Source organism: Pristis pectinata, chromosome 26 (assembly GCF_009764475.1).
Source record: "Pristis pectinata isolate sPriPec2 chromosome 26, sPriPec2.1.pri, whole genome shotgun sequence".
Classification (NCBI taxonomy): domain Eukaryota; kingdom Metazoa; phylum Chordata; class Chondrichthyes; order Rhinopristiformes; family Pristidae; genus Pristis; species Pristis pectinata.
The window spans coordinates 1,923,319-1,935,607 of NC_067430.1; the positions used below are offsets into that span (position 1 = coordinate 1,923,319).

Sequence of the window (12,289 nt, forward strand, 5' to 3'; positions counted from 1 at the left end):
AAGAGAGTCTAACCACTTCTCCTCGTCATTGACTGGCATCCCTCCCAGAGACATCCTGGGGTTCACTGTCAGCCAGTACTTTTAACAGGGCCTGTCACCTGAGTACTGCTAAACATCATCCAGGCCAAATTTGGTTGTCACCCCATCCACCCCCTTAAACTTTCACTCCCTACATCATGAGAACAGTGTGGCTGGAGTAAGCACTAAGGCAACTTGCCAAGCTTTCCACCAGCACCTTCCAAACCCACAGGAGAAGGGCAGTAGGGACACCAGGCTCCCCTCCACATCACACTCTGGTGTGAGTCAGAAATTCATTGCCAATCCCTTCATTGTAATGGAGGTAGATGTGGCTTTGTTGGCTGTGCTCATGTCCAGTGAGAGAGTAAAACAGGTCAGGCAGGGTGCCCTCACATAGGAGGAGAATTAGGCCATTCGGCCTATCAAGTCTGCTCTGCCATTCGATCACGGCTGATTAATTTTTTCCTCTCAACCCCATTCTCCCTGTAACCCTTGACGCCCTTACTAATCAAGAACCTATTTAAACATACCCAATGACTTGGCCTCCACAGACGTCTGTGGCCATGAATTCCACAGATTCACCACCCTCTAGCTAAAAATAATTCCTCCTCATCTCTGTTCTAAAGGGACGGACTTCTATTCTGAGGATGTGCCCTCTGGTCCTAGACTCTCCCACTACTGGAAACATCCTCTCCACATCCACTCTATCCAGGCCTTTCACCTGCAGCATTCTGTGAAGCAAACCTTTGCTCATTAGTCACAATCTAGTCATAGTCTGGATCTATACTAGTTACAATATTTGATGAAGATATGGCAGGCTGTAAATCTATAACTTGTCTGTTCACTTCTTCTCACTGTTTCTTTGTATGTTTCTGTGTTCCTTTCCCATCTCTATTTCCAAGCTCTCTTATTGTACTCTGGTGAGTTTGTGCTGCATCTCTTCAAGCTCCACCTCATTGCTTTTGTTCAAGTGAGCTTTACGTTTGAACTGCATGCAGTTATTTTTTAAAATTTACTAAAAACCTACATCAGTGCAGCATCTGCTTTAAATCATGGATCCATGCCTGGGGTGGGTTGGGGGAAGGTGGGTTGCTACCATTAAAGCAGACTAACTTGTCAAGTACACGGCTCAGTTGTTGTAATGGATGATAAGCAATAAAGTAATCTAATGGATTAGTGGGACAGATCTGCAGAGCTAATTGATTTTTTCCCATTCTGACATTCCTTGTAATATCCAGGTGATAACTGTGTGCTAATATTAATAACTAAAGTTTCCATAAATCAGGAAAGTGGAGCTAATTGAGCAGCTCTTTCCAGAGCTGGTACAGATGCAATCATCTCCACACTGTCTGATTCTGTGACTTCAAATTAACAGATAATTGTCATTGGCTTGAGGGAGGGTATAAACATGCAACAACATGTGCTTCTATATATGTTCTTGAACTCTGAATAGAAATAGAAGTTACTTTTCCATTGATTCCCCTCATTCTCTGCGTTGCAGGTATGATCATATACAACGGCCAAAGAAAAGCAACCGGAGCAGATTTCATCTCCTTCGCTTTAGTGGGAGGCCGACCTGAATTCAGGTAAAGAATGGAAGTTTGGGTCAAATCAAAAAAAAATTGCAAATGCTGGAATCCTGAAATAAAAACAGAAAATAATGGAAGCACTCATGAGGTCAGGCAGCATCTGTGAAAAGAGAAATAGAGTTAATATTTTCAGGTCCGGCCCCTTCCCCTGAATTGGGGGACTAATTTTCAGTGGGAGAGGAAGCAGTGGATGAGTGGGTAGGACAGAGGAAATATCTGTGATAGGATGAGACCAACTAGGTAAAAGTGGAAGTGAGAAGCAGGTTATGCTTTCACCTGTGTTACATATTACTAATCACAGGCCTGTGGGACGTGCCCAGCAGAGCAGACTATACCAATGCAGAGAGAAAAACTGAGCTGATACCACAGATGGATGGCAGACAGAAATGGCCAGTTCTGGTACAGAGAGAAAGAAAGAGCAAGTTAGCTAAAGTGGGTGAATTTGATCTTGAGTACAAAAGGCTGCACCGTGCCCAAGCAGAAGGTGGGGTGTTGTTCCTATGCTTCCATGGGCATGGTTGGAATAATGTAGGAGGTCAGAGTGGGAGTGGGACAGGCAATCAGAAGCTCAGGGTCTCTCCTGTGGACTGAATGCAGGTGTTTTCGTACAGTAGTCACTCAATCTGCATTTGACCTCTTCACCGTAGAGGAGACTGCGTTGCGAGCACTGAATGCAGTGCACCAGAGTGGAAGATGTGCAGTGAATTGCTGTTTCACCTGAAAGGACTGTTTGGGTCCCTGGCCAGTGGGAAGCGAAGAGGTGAAAGGCCAGTTGTTACACCTCTTATAGTTGCACAGGGAAGTCACATATGATGGGATTGGTTGGTAGAGATGGACAATCAGACCAGGGAGCTGGGATGGGAGCAATCCCTTTGAAATGCCAGCGATGATGGGAATACGTGTCTGGTGGTGGTGGTGAAATTGTAAAGGATAATCCATTGAATGCGGAGGCTGGTGGGGTGGAAGGTGAGGACCAGGGGAACGCTGTTCTTGCTCTGGCCATTAGAAGGAGTGAGAGCAGAGATGTGGGAAATATATGAGATGCAGTCTGGTTCTGTGTCCACTATGGTAGAGGGGAAGCCATGGTTCAGGACAGGGAAGGCATCTCAGAGGCACCTGTGCAGGAAGTCTCAGCATTGGTGCAAATGTGACAGAGATGGAGGAACTGGGAGAATGGAATGTGGTCCTTACCGAAGGTAAGGAGAGAGTATAGTTGAGATAACCGTGAGGGTCTCTGGACTTGTAATGGATGTTTCTGGTTAACTTATCCCCTGAGGTGGAGACAGAGAGGTCCAGAAAGAAAAGGGGAGGGTCAGAGATGGATGATGTGAAGGTGGGAGCAAAACTGCCAGCAAAAGTGACAAAATCTTCACATTCTGTCTGGGTGCGGGAAGCAGCACCAATGTAACCTCAACGAACCAGAGAAAGAGCGTTAAGGCAGTGGGCCTGAGTAGGACTGAATCAAAGGATGTTCCACGTAGCCTACAAAAGAGACAGGTGTAGCTTGGGCCCATGCGAGTGCCCACATCTACTGTACAGTTTTAATCTGGAGACAGTGAGTGGGTTTGAAGGAAAACTCATTCAATGTGAGGATGAAACCAGGTGAAATGGTATGCAGGTAGGGGGGAATTGGTTGGGCCTCTGTTCAAAGAAGAAATGGAGAGCCCTCAGGATGGCCTGGTGTGAAAAGGAGGTGTAGAGGGAGTGTATTTCTATGATAAAAATGAAATAGTTCAAACCAAGAAGGTGGAAAGCATCAGAATGGTGGAGGGCATCCGAAATGTCACCAGTGTAAGTGGGAAGGGCCAAGAAAGAATGCGGTCGACATAGGAAGAAGTAAGATTGGTGAGACGAGAGCAGGCTGAAACAATGGGTCTGTCCAGACAGTTCTATTTGTGGATCTTGGTCAGGAGGTAGAAGTGGGTTGTGCAAGGCTGAGGGACTACAAGGTTGGAAGTTGTAGAGAGAGGATCTCCTGAGGAGAGGAGCTTCCTGAGTATGTGGGAGACAATGGCCTGATGTTCAGTGATGGAATCATGGCCCAGAATGGGGGTACGAGGATGTATCTGAGAGCTGATGTTTGGCCTCTGCAAGATAAAGGTCAGATCACCAGACACAAATGCATGACCCTAGTTGGCAGCTTTGATGGCAATATCAGGAATGGTTCTTCATGAGCAGAGTGCTTCAAGTTCAGAGACGGGCGAGTAGGAAAATGAGGGACTGTGGATCAGTGTTGCATCAGCAGTGAACATTAAATAGATCTAGAGCGGGTAAGACATTCCTGTTCAGGGCGGTTGATGGGTGCCAGCAGATCTCTTTGTCCTGGATATATTAATAATCTTATCCTGCACCATCTAATTAGTGATATATTTCCACTTGCAATGTAATGCATAGAGAAACTACAAGAAAAAATCAGGACAAAATCATAAAAACTGAGTGGTAAAATCAGACACAAACATGAGAGTGATGTGGGCTCTTGTGCAGTTTGAGGGTGAACACCTCAGGACCAAGACCACTGTCTTCAGCCTAAATAAGGCCAGTTATAATGGGATAAAGGTGGAGTTGTCTAAGGTGGACTGGGAAAATAAGCTAAGAGTCAGGTCAGAAGATGAACAGCGGCAGATTTTATGATGACCCATAATGCTCATGAGGAATTTATCCTAATTAGAAAGGTGGAATAAATGGATTCTTTCGCATTAGAGGGAAGTAACTTGTGGAACACCCCAGGGATCGGTCCATGGCACTCAATCAGCTACCATTGCATTAATGACCTGGAGGAAGGAACAAAATGTAAGGTTTCCAAGTTTGCCAATTCCAATTTTTGGAGTGGCCATTGTGTGAGTGGCTCAGTGTAAGAGTGGGACCTTGAGACTTTGCCACAAGAGGCTTCAGTGTGAAGAGGCGTAAGAAGTGAGTGGAGGCTAAGGTGAGTTTCTGGTAAGGTCTCTTTCTTTCTTTGTTAATGCACAGTTAGAGGAGTGGAAAGTCAGGGAGTCCTCCAGTCTCCCTGATGACTACACCAGCGAGAAGTGCATCCGGCTGCAGCTCCTTACAGACCAGGTTAGGGAACTGGAGCAGGAGCTGAGTGAATTCCAGATCATTCAGGAAACTGAGGAGACGATAGACAGGAGCTACCAGGAGGCAGTTACACCTGGTTGCAGGATGCGGGTCGCTGGGTAACCGTCACGAGAGGGAAAGGAAATAGGCAGTCTGTGCGGGGTACCCCTGTGGCTGTTCCCCTCAATAACAAGTATATCATTTTGGATATAGCTGGGGGGGATGACTTACCAAGGGAAAGCCACAGCAGCCAGGTCTCTTGCATTGAGTCTAGCTCTGTGGCTCAGAAGGGAAGGGGGGGGAGAAGAGGAGTGTGGTGGTGATAGGGGATCCATTGGTTAGGGGAACAGATTGGAGATCTGTGGACAAGAACAAGACTCCCAGATGGCATGTTGCCTCCCAGGTGCCAGGATCAGAGACGTCTCAGATCCTGGCACCTGGGAGGCAACATGCCATCTGGGAGTCTTGTTCTTGTCGTGGTACACATTGGTACCAATGACATAGATAGGAAAAGGAATGAGGTCCTGAAGAAGGAATATAGGGAGTTAGGAAGGAAGCTAAAAGCAAGACCTCAAGGGTAGTAATTTCTTGATTGCTGCCTGTCCCACACGCCAATGAGGGTAAGAATAGGTTGAATTGACAGACGAATGAGTGGCTGAAGAGTTGGTGCAGGGGGCAGGCCTTCAGATTTGTGGATCATTGGGATCTCTTCTGGGGAAGGTATGACCTGTACAAAAGGGACAGGTTACACCTGAACTCGAAAGGGACCAATGTCCTTGCGGGCAGGTTTGGCAGAGCTGTTGGGGAGGGTTTACGGGGGGAGGGGGGGGGAGGAGGTGGGGGGGAGGGGGGGGAAGGGGTTGGATGGGAACCAGAGTGTCAGGTCAGATGATGGAGCAGTTGATGTAAAGGTAGATGCAATGTGCAGAAAGACTGTGAGGAAGGATAGACAGTGGATAGGGCATAAATGCCATCAGTTAGATGGGTTGAAATGTCTTTAATGTGAGAAGTATTAAGACTAAGGGTGAGGAACTCAGAGCATGGCTCAGTACATGGAATTACAAGGTTATGGCCATTACAGAGACTTGGCTGTCACAAGGACAGGAGTGGCTGCCTGATGTTCTCGGGTTTAGGTGTTTCAAAAGGGATAGGGAGGAAGGTAAAAGGGGTGGGGGGGGAGTGGCATTGCTAATCAGGGATAGTATCACAGCTGCAGAAAGGGAGGACGCCGTAAAGAATCATCTGCTGAGTCAGTACAGATGGAAGGGAGCGATCACTCTATTGGGAACATTCTGTAGGCCCCTCAATAGCCACCAGGACACTGAGGAGCAGATTTTGGAAAGGTGCAAAAATAACAGGGTTGTTGTCATGGATGACTTCAACTTCCCTGATATTTATTGGCACTTCCTTAGTGCAAAAGGTTTAGATGGGGCAGATTTTGTTAGGTTTGTCCAGGAAGGGTTCCTGACACAGTTTGTGGACAGACCGACTAGAGGGAAGGCCATATTGGATTTGGTACGAGGTAATGAACCCAGTCAGGTGACAGACCTCTTGGTCGGCAAGCATTGTGGAGATGGTGGCCACAACTCCCTGACCGTTAGCAGAGTCATGATAAGGATAGGAGCAGACAATATAAGAAAGTTTTTAATGGGGGGGGGGGTGCTAATTACGCTGGTATCAGGCAGGATTTTGCGAGCGTAAATTGGGAAATGCACAGAGAAATGTGGTGGCTGTTCAGGGAACATTTGTATGGGGTTCTGGATAGGTTTATCCCACTGAGACAAGGAAAGGATGGTAGGATGAAGGAACCATGGTTGACAAGAGAGGTGAAACATTTAGTCAAAGGAAGAAGGAAGCACAATGAAGGTTTAGGAAGCAAAAATCAGTCAGGGCTCTTGAAAATTATAAGGTAACCAGGAAGGAGCTTAAGAAGGGACTTAGGAGAGCTAGAAGGGGACATGAAAAGACCTTGGTGAGTAGAATTAAGGAAAACCCCAAGGCGTTCTACACGTATGTGAAGAACAGGAGGATGACTGGAGTGAGGATAGGACCACCCAGAAATAAAGGGGAAAACGTGTGCCTGGAGTCGGAGGAGGTAGCAGAGATCCTTAATGAATACTTTGCTTCAATGTTAACTGGGGAGAGGGACTTTGACGAATGTGAGGTCAGCGTAGAACAGGCTAATGTGCTGGAGCATGTTGAGGTTAAGAAAGAGGTAGTGTTGGAGCTACTGAAAAACATTAGGAGAGACAAGTCCCCGGGACTGAACGAGATGTACTTCAGGTTACTGTGGGAGGTGAGGGAAGAGATTGCTAGGGCATTGACGATGATATTTGCATCCTCCCTGGCCACAGGAGTGATGCCAGAGGATTGGAGGATGGCAAATGTTGTTCCCTTGTTCAAGAAAAGTAATAGGGATAATCCTGGGAATTATAGACCAGTGAGTCTTACATCAGTGGTTACATCAAGTGGTTAGGAAGGCGAACGGCATGTTGGCCTTTATTGCAAAGAGGATGAAGTTTAAAAATCGGGAGATTTCCTAGGAGAATACCACACTGCAGTGTTGTATCAGAACTTAAATCAGGGCTCCCAGTTGTGTTGGTGAGGCCACACCTGGAATACTGTGCAGAGTTCTGGCCTCCTTACTTAAAAAATGTTCCTATCATCATATGAGATTCTAAGGGGGTTTGACAGGGTAGATTTTGAGAGATGGTCTCACTCGTGGGAGAGTCATGAACAAAGGGACATAGGCAGAAAATAAGGGGCTGGTCATTTAAAACTGAGATGCATAGAAATTTCTTATCTCAGAGGGTAAATTAAGTTGGTAAATTGTTTTATTTTTGTCACATGTTGTCACATTGAAAAAACTTGTCTTGCATACCATCCATACAGATCAATTCATTACAACAGTGCATTGAGGTAATACAAGGTAAAACAATAACAGAGTTCAGAATAAAGTGTAACGGCTACAGAGAAAGTGCAGTGCAGGTAGACAATAAGGTGCAAGGTCATAAGGAGGTAGATTATGAGGTCAAGAGTCCATCTTATCGTACTTATAACAGCAGAATAGAAGCTGTCCTTGAGCCTGGTGGTACATGCTTTCAGGCTTTTGTATCTTCTGCCCGGTGGGAGGGGGGTGAAGAGAGAATGTCCGGGGTGGGGGTCTTTGATTATGCTGGCTGCTTTACCGAGGCAGCGAGAAGTGTAGACAGAGTCCATGGAAGAGAGGTTGGTTTCTATGATGTGCTGAGCCTTGCAGCTGGGCAATGAATCTCTGGAATTATCTGCCCCTGAGGGTGGGGGAGGCCGGATCATTGGATATATTTAAGGTGGAGGCAGGTAAATATTTGAAAGATCGAGGAATTGAGGGCACAGAAGAGGAAGCCAGCACAGATCAGCCATGACTATATGGAATGGCAGGACAGACCTGAGGGACCTACTCCTGCACCTGTTCTTATGTTCTTGTGTGTGATGCTCCCTGTGAATATTCAGGGTTGGTAAAGCTCCTCCATTTTGAAATGAACTCACTGGACATCCATGTTTATAGTAATTGTGCATGTCCATTACAGATTTACCTTTACTGAGTAACAAACAATCTGCTGGAGGAACTCAGCGGGTCGGGCAGCATCTGTGGGAGGAAAGAAATTGTCAACATTTCGGATGCTGCCCACCCTGCTGATTGGTTCCTCCAGCAGATTGTTTGTTGCTCCAGATTCCAGCATCTGCAGTCTCTTGTGTCGATCTTTATTGAGTCCTTTGGTGAATCTTCTCATTCATTCTGTACACTTCTTGCTCCCATTCACAGTCACTGATAATTACGTGTGTTCAGTTTTCTAATGCATATGCTTCCTCCTAAGGTTCGACGTGGGATCTGGCATGGCCACCATTCGCCACCCGATCCCCATCTCTCTGGGAGAATACCACACTGTGGTGTTGTATCGAAACTTAACTCAGGGCTCCCTGTATGTGGACAACAATCCTCCTGTCAATGGCAGTTCTCAGGTAAAAGAAATGGCAATTGTGTGAAGTCTTTCAGATGTTGAGAGGATGAGTTTTGATTTGCTGCCTTGAGTGAGTGTTTAGGTTCATCTGCCTTTATATTCTGGATGAGTGATTTGTTCATCAGGAGTGTAAACACGCATATTAGAGCAATGTTAAGTCTAACCTTGTGTGTTCAGGCCTGACTCCAAAAGCACAGTGTATAACCTGTGGATGAGAGCTGCATTAGAACCATAGAAAACTACAGCACAGAAAACAGGCCATTCGGCCCTTCTAGTCTGTGCCGAAACATTATTCTGCTAGTCCCATTTACCTGCCCCCAGCCCATACCCCTCCAGACCTCTCTCGTCCATGTATCTATCCAATTTACTCTTAAAAGTTAAGAGCGAGCCCACATTTACCACATCAGATGGCAGCCCATTCCACACTCCCACCACTCTTTGAGTGAAGAAGTTCCCTCTAATGTTCCCCCTAAACCTTTCCCCCTTCACCCTAAAGCCATGTCCTCTCGTACTTCTCTCTCCTAATCTAGGTGGAAAGAGCCTACTCGCATTAACTCTGTCTATGCCCCTCATCATTTCATAAACCTCTATCACATCTCCCCTCATTCTTCTCCGCTCCAAGGAATAAAGTCCTAACATGCTCAATCTTTCCTTATAACTCAACTCCTGAAGACCCGGCAACATTCTTGTAAATCTCCTCTACACTCTTTCAATCTTACTGACATCCTTCCTGTAGTTCGGTGACCAGAACTGCACACAATATTCTAAATTTGGTCTCACCAATGACTTATACAACCTCACCAAAACATTCCAACTCCTATACTCAATACTTTGATTTATAAATGCCAGGATGCCAAAAGCCTTTTTACAACCCTGTCTACCTGTGACTCTATTTTCAGGGTCCTAATTGCCTACTCGAGCACAGTTCAATGAACAGCTTTAAGTTCTACTGATGTCCAGGTCAACATTCCTTCCTCAACCAACATCACACAGAGTAGATTAACTGGGAATTTTCTGTCAAAATCAAGAGTGGGTGCACTTCAGTAGTAATTAATGGGCATAGAGTCATCTTGCGATGTTCTGAGGGCCTATTAAGGTGCTGTGAAAATGCAATTCCTTTCTTCTTGGGAAAGAAAGAATTTTCATTCATATAGCCCGTTTCACAACCTACCTGCGAAATCATAAAGTGCTCAGCCTGTTGTGTTTTAACGTGGGAAGTGCAGCAGAAGTTCACAGCTCCCACAAACACAGACATAAGCTATCGATGATCTGTTTCTGAGAGTTAGTTGGGAGGTGAATGTTAGCCAGGAACGTTCTGCTCTTTGATCTTTTACACCATCTGAGGGGTACACCGACCTCACCTGAGAGATTGCTCCTCTGATCATGCAATTCCATCCCATCCCCCCCACTTCAGAACCTGGTGTATATATTAAAGGCTCAGGTTTCACATGGGACTTGAACTCAGCACCCTCCCTGGTGTTTACCTCTGGTGCACCCCCAGGATTTATCCTTTGTCCTCATGGTTACCTTCATCAATGGCAGTGAAAAGCACAATGAGAGGTTCTACTACTCCCACCTCACCACCAGATCCTTCAACCCTGCCATTGTCTCTAATGTGTCAGACTGCGGTGATTCCCTCCCCCTCACACTGACTCCATTATCTCCAATGCACGCTCCAGAATCCATTCTCTTCCCGGGCAATTGTCTGAAGCTGATCCAGAGTCTCTGTCACCTCAGTGTTCTTCCTGAGCCAAAGGCGAACTGAGACCATGTTCGTCCACGATCAGTAATGCCGTCATCCCTGCCTCTGTTCATCTGCCAATCAAAGCCTCTCATCCATGCTGGGGGCAACTCTGGACTCGACTAATCCGAAGAACTGCTGACTGCCCTCCCACCTCCCACCCCACATAACCTGCTGCACGATTCAAGCCCTCTTCATCCATCACTGTTATGCTCATGGACCTATTCACCACTTTCCAAGCACCACCTCTTTTCAGTTAGAGTCACAGAGCAATACAGCACAGATACAGGCCCTTCGGCCCAACTAGTCCATGCTGACCATGGTGCCTACCCAGCTAGTCCCATTTTCCTGCATTCGGCCCATATCCCCCCAAGTCCCACCCCTCCCTGTACCTATCCAAGTGCTTCTTAAATGATACTGTTGTACCTGCCTCACCCACTTCCTCTGGCAGCTCGTTCCATACACTCACCACCCTCAGTGTGAAAAAGTTGCCCCTCAGGTCCCTTTTAAATCTTTCCCCTCTCACCCTGAACCTATACCCCCTAGTTTTGGACACCCCTACCCTGGGGAAAAGACTGTTACCATCCACCTTATCAATGCCTCTCATAATTTTAAACACTTCTATGAGGTCACCCCTCATTCTCCTACGCTCCAAGGAATAAAGACCCAGCCTGGCCAACCTCTCCCTGTAACTCAGGCCCTCGAGTCCTGGCAACATCCTCGTAAATCTTCTCTGCACTCTTTCCAGTTTAACCACGTCTTTCCTATAACAGGATGACCAACACTGTCCACAGTGCTCCAAGTGCGGCCTCACTGCAACATAATATCCCAACTCCTGTATTCGTTGCCCTGACTGATGAAGGCCAGCGTGCTAAACATCTTTTTCACCACCCTGTCTACCTGTGACACCGCTTTCAATGAACTATGCACTTGTACTCCTTGGGTCCCTCTGTTCTATTACAGCCCCAAGTCCCCTAACATTCATAGGATAAGTCCTACGCTGGTTTGACTTTCCAAAATGCATCACTTCACACTTACCTGTATTGAAATCCATTTGCCACTCCTCGGCCCACTTCCCGAACTGAGCAAGATCCCCCTGTGATCTACGATAACCTTCTTCACTATCAGCAACACCTCCTAATTCCATGTCATCCACAAACTTACTGATCGAGCCTTGTGCATTCGCATCCAAATCATTCATATAAATAACAAATAACAAGAGTCCCAACACCGACCCCTGCGGCACACCACTAGTTACCGGCCTCCATTCCAGGAAACTCCCTTCAATCACCATCCACTGCTTCCTACCTCTGAGCCAATCTTGAATCCACCTAACTAGCTCTCCCTGGATTCCATGGGACCGAACCTTCCAGACCAGCCTGCCATGCGGGACCTTGTCAAGCCCTTGCCAAAGTCCATATAAACAGCCCTCATCTATCCTTTTGGTTACCTGTTAAAAAAAATACTCTAAAAGATTCATCAAACATGACTTCCCATGCACAAGGCCATGCTGACTCCTCCTATTCAGACTTTGTGTAGCCAAAATAGACGAAGTCTGAATAGGAGGACTTTGATCCTGTTCCTCAGAATTCCCTCCAGTAACTTCCCCACCACCGATGTCAGGCTGACCGGCCTGTAGTTCCCTGCCTTGTCCTTGCTGCCCTTCTTAAACAACGGAACAACTTTAGTCACCTTCCAGTCTTCGGGAACTTCACCAGTGTCTAACGATGAAGCAAATATCTCGGCAAGGGTCTCCGCAATATCTTCTCTATCCTCCTACCTTAATGCGCCGTAAGGCTGCAAATACCTTCTCCTTGGTATTATGAATGTTCTTCAAAACATCTCCACTTGTTTCCCTTATCTCTTGATTAACCACAATTTTC

General features: G+C 46.5%; 1 protein-coding gene across 6 annotated transcripts in view; it reads left to right on the forward strand.

The window, feature by feature from the left end:
• Positions 1 to 12,289, forward strand: part of hspg2 (heparan sulfate proteoglycan 2) — a 429,897-nt gene that overhangs the window by 376,720 nt on the left and 40,888 nt on the right. For all 6 annotated transcript variants that reach the window (XM_052039638.1, XM_052039640.1, XM_052039643.1 and 3 more), the window contains 2 exons: positions 1,520 to 1,604; positions 8,522 to 8,666. In XM_052039638.1, coding sequence (XP_051895598.1) covers positions 1,520 to 1,604; positions 8,522 to 8,666 — 230 coding nt within the window. The remainder of the gene's footprint in view (positions 1 to 1,519; positions 1,605 to 8,521; positions 8,667 to 12,289) is intronic.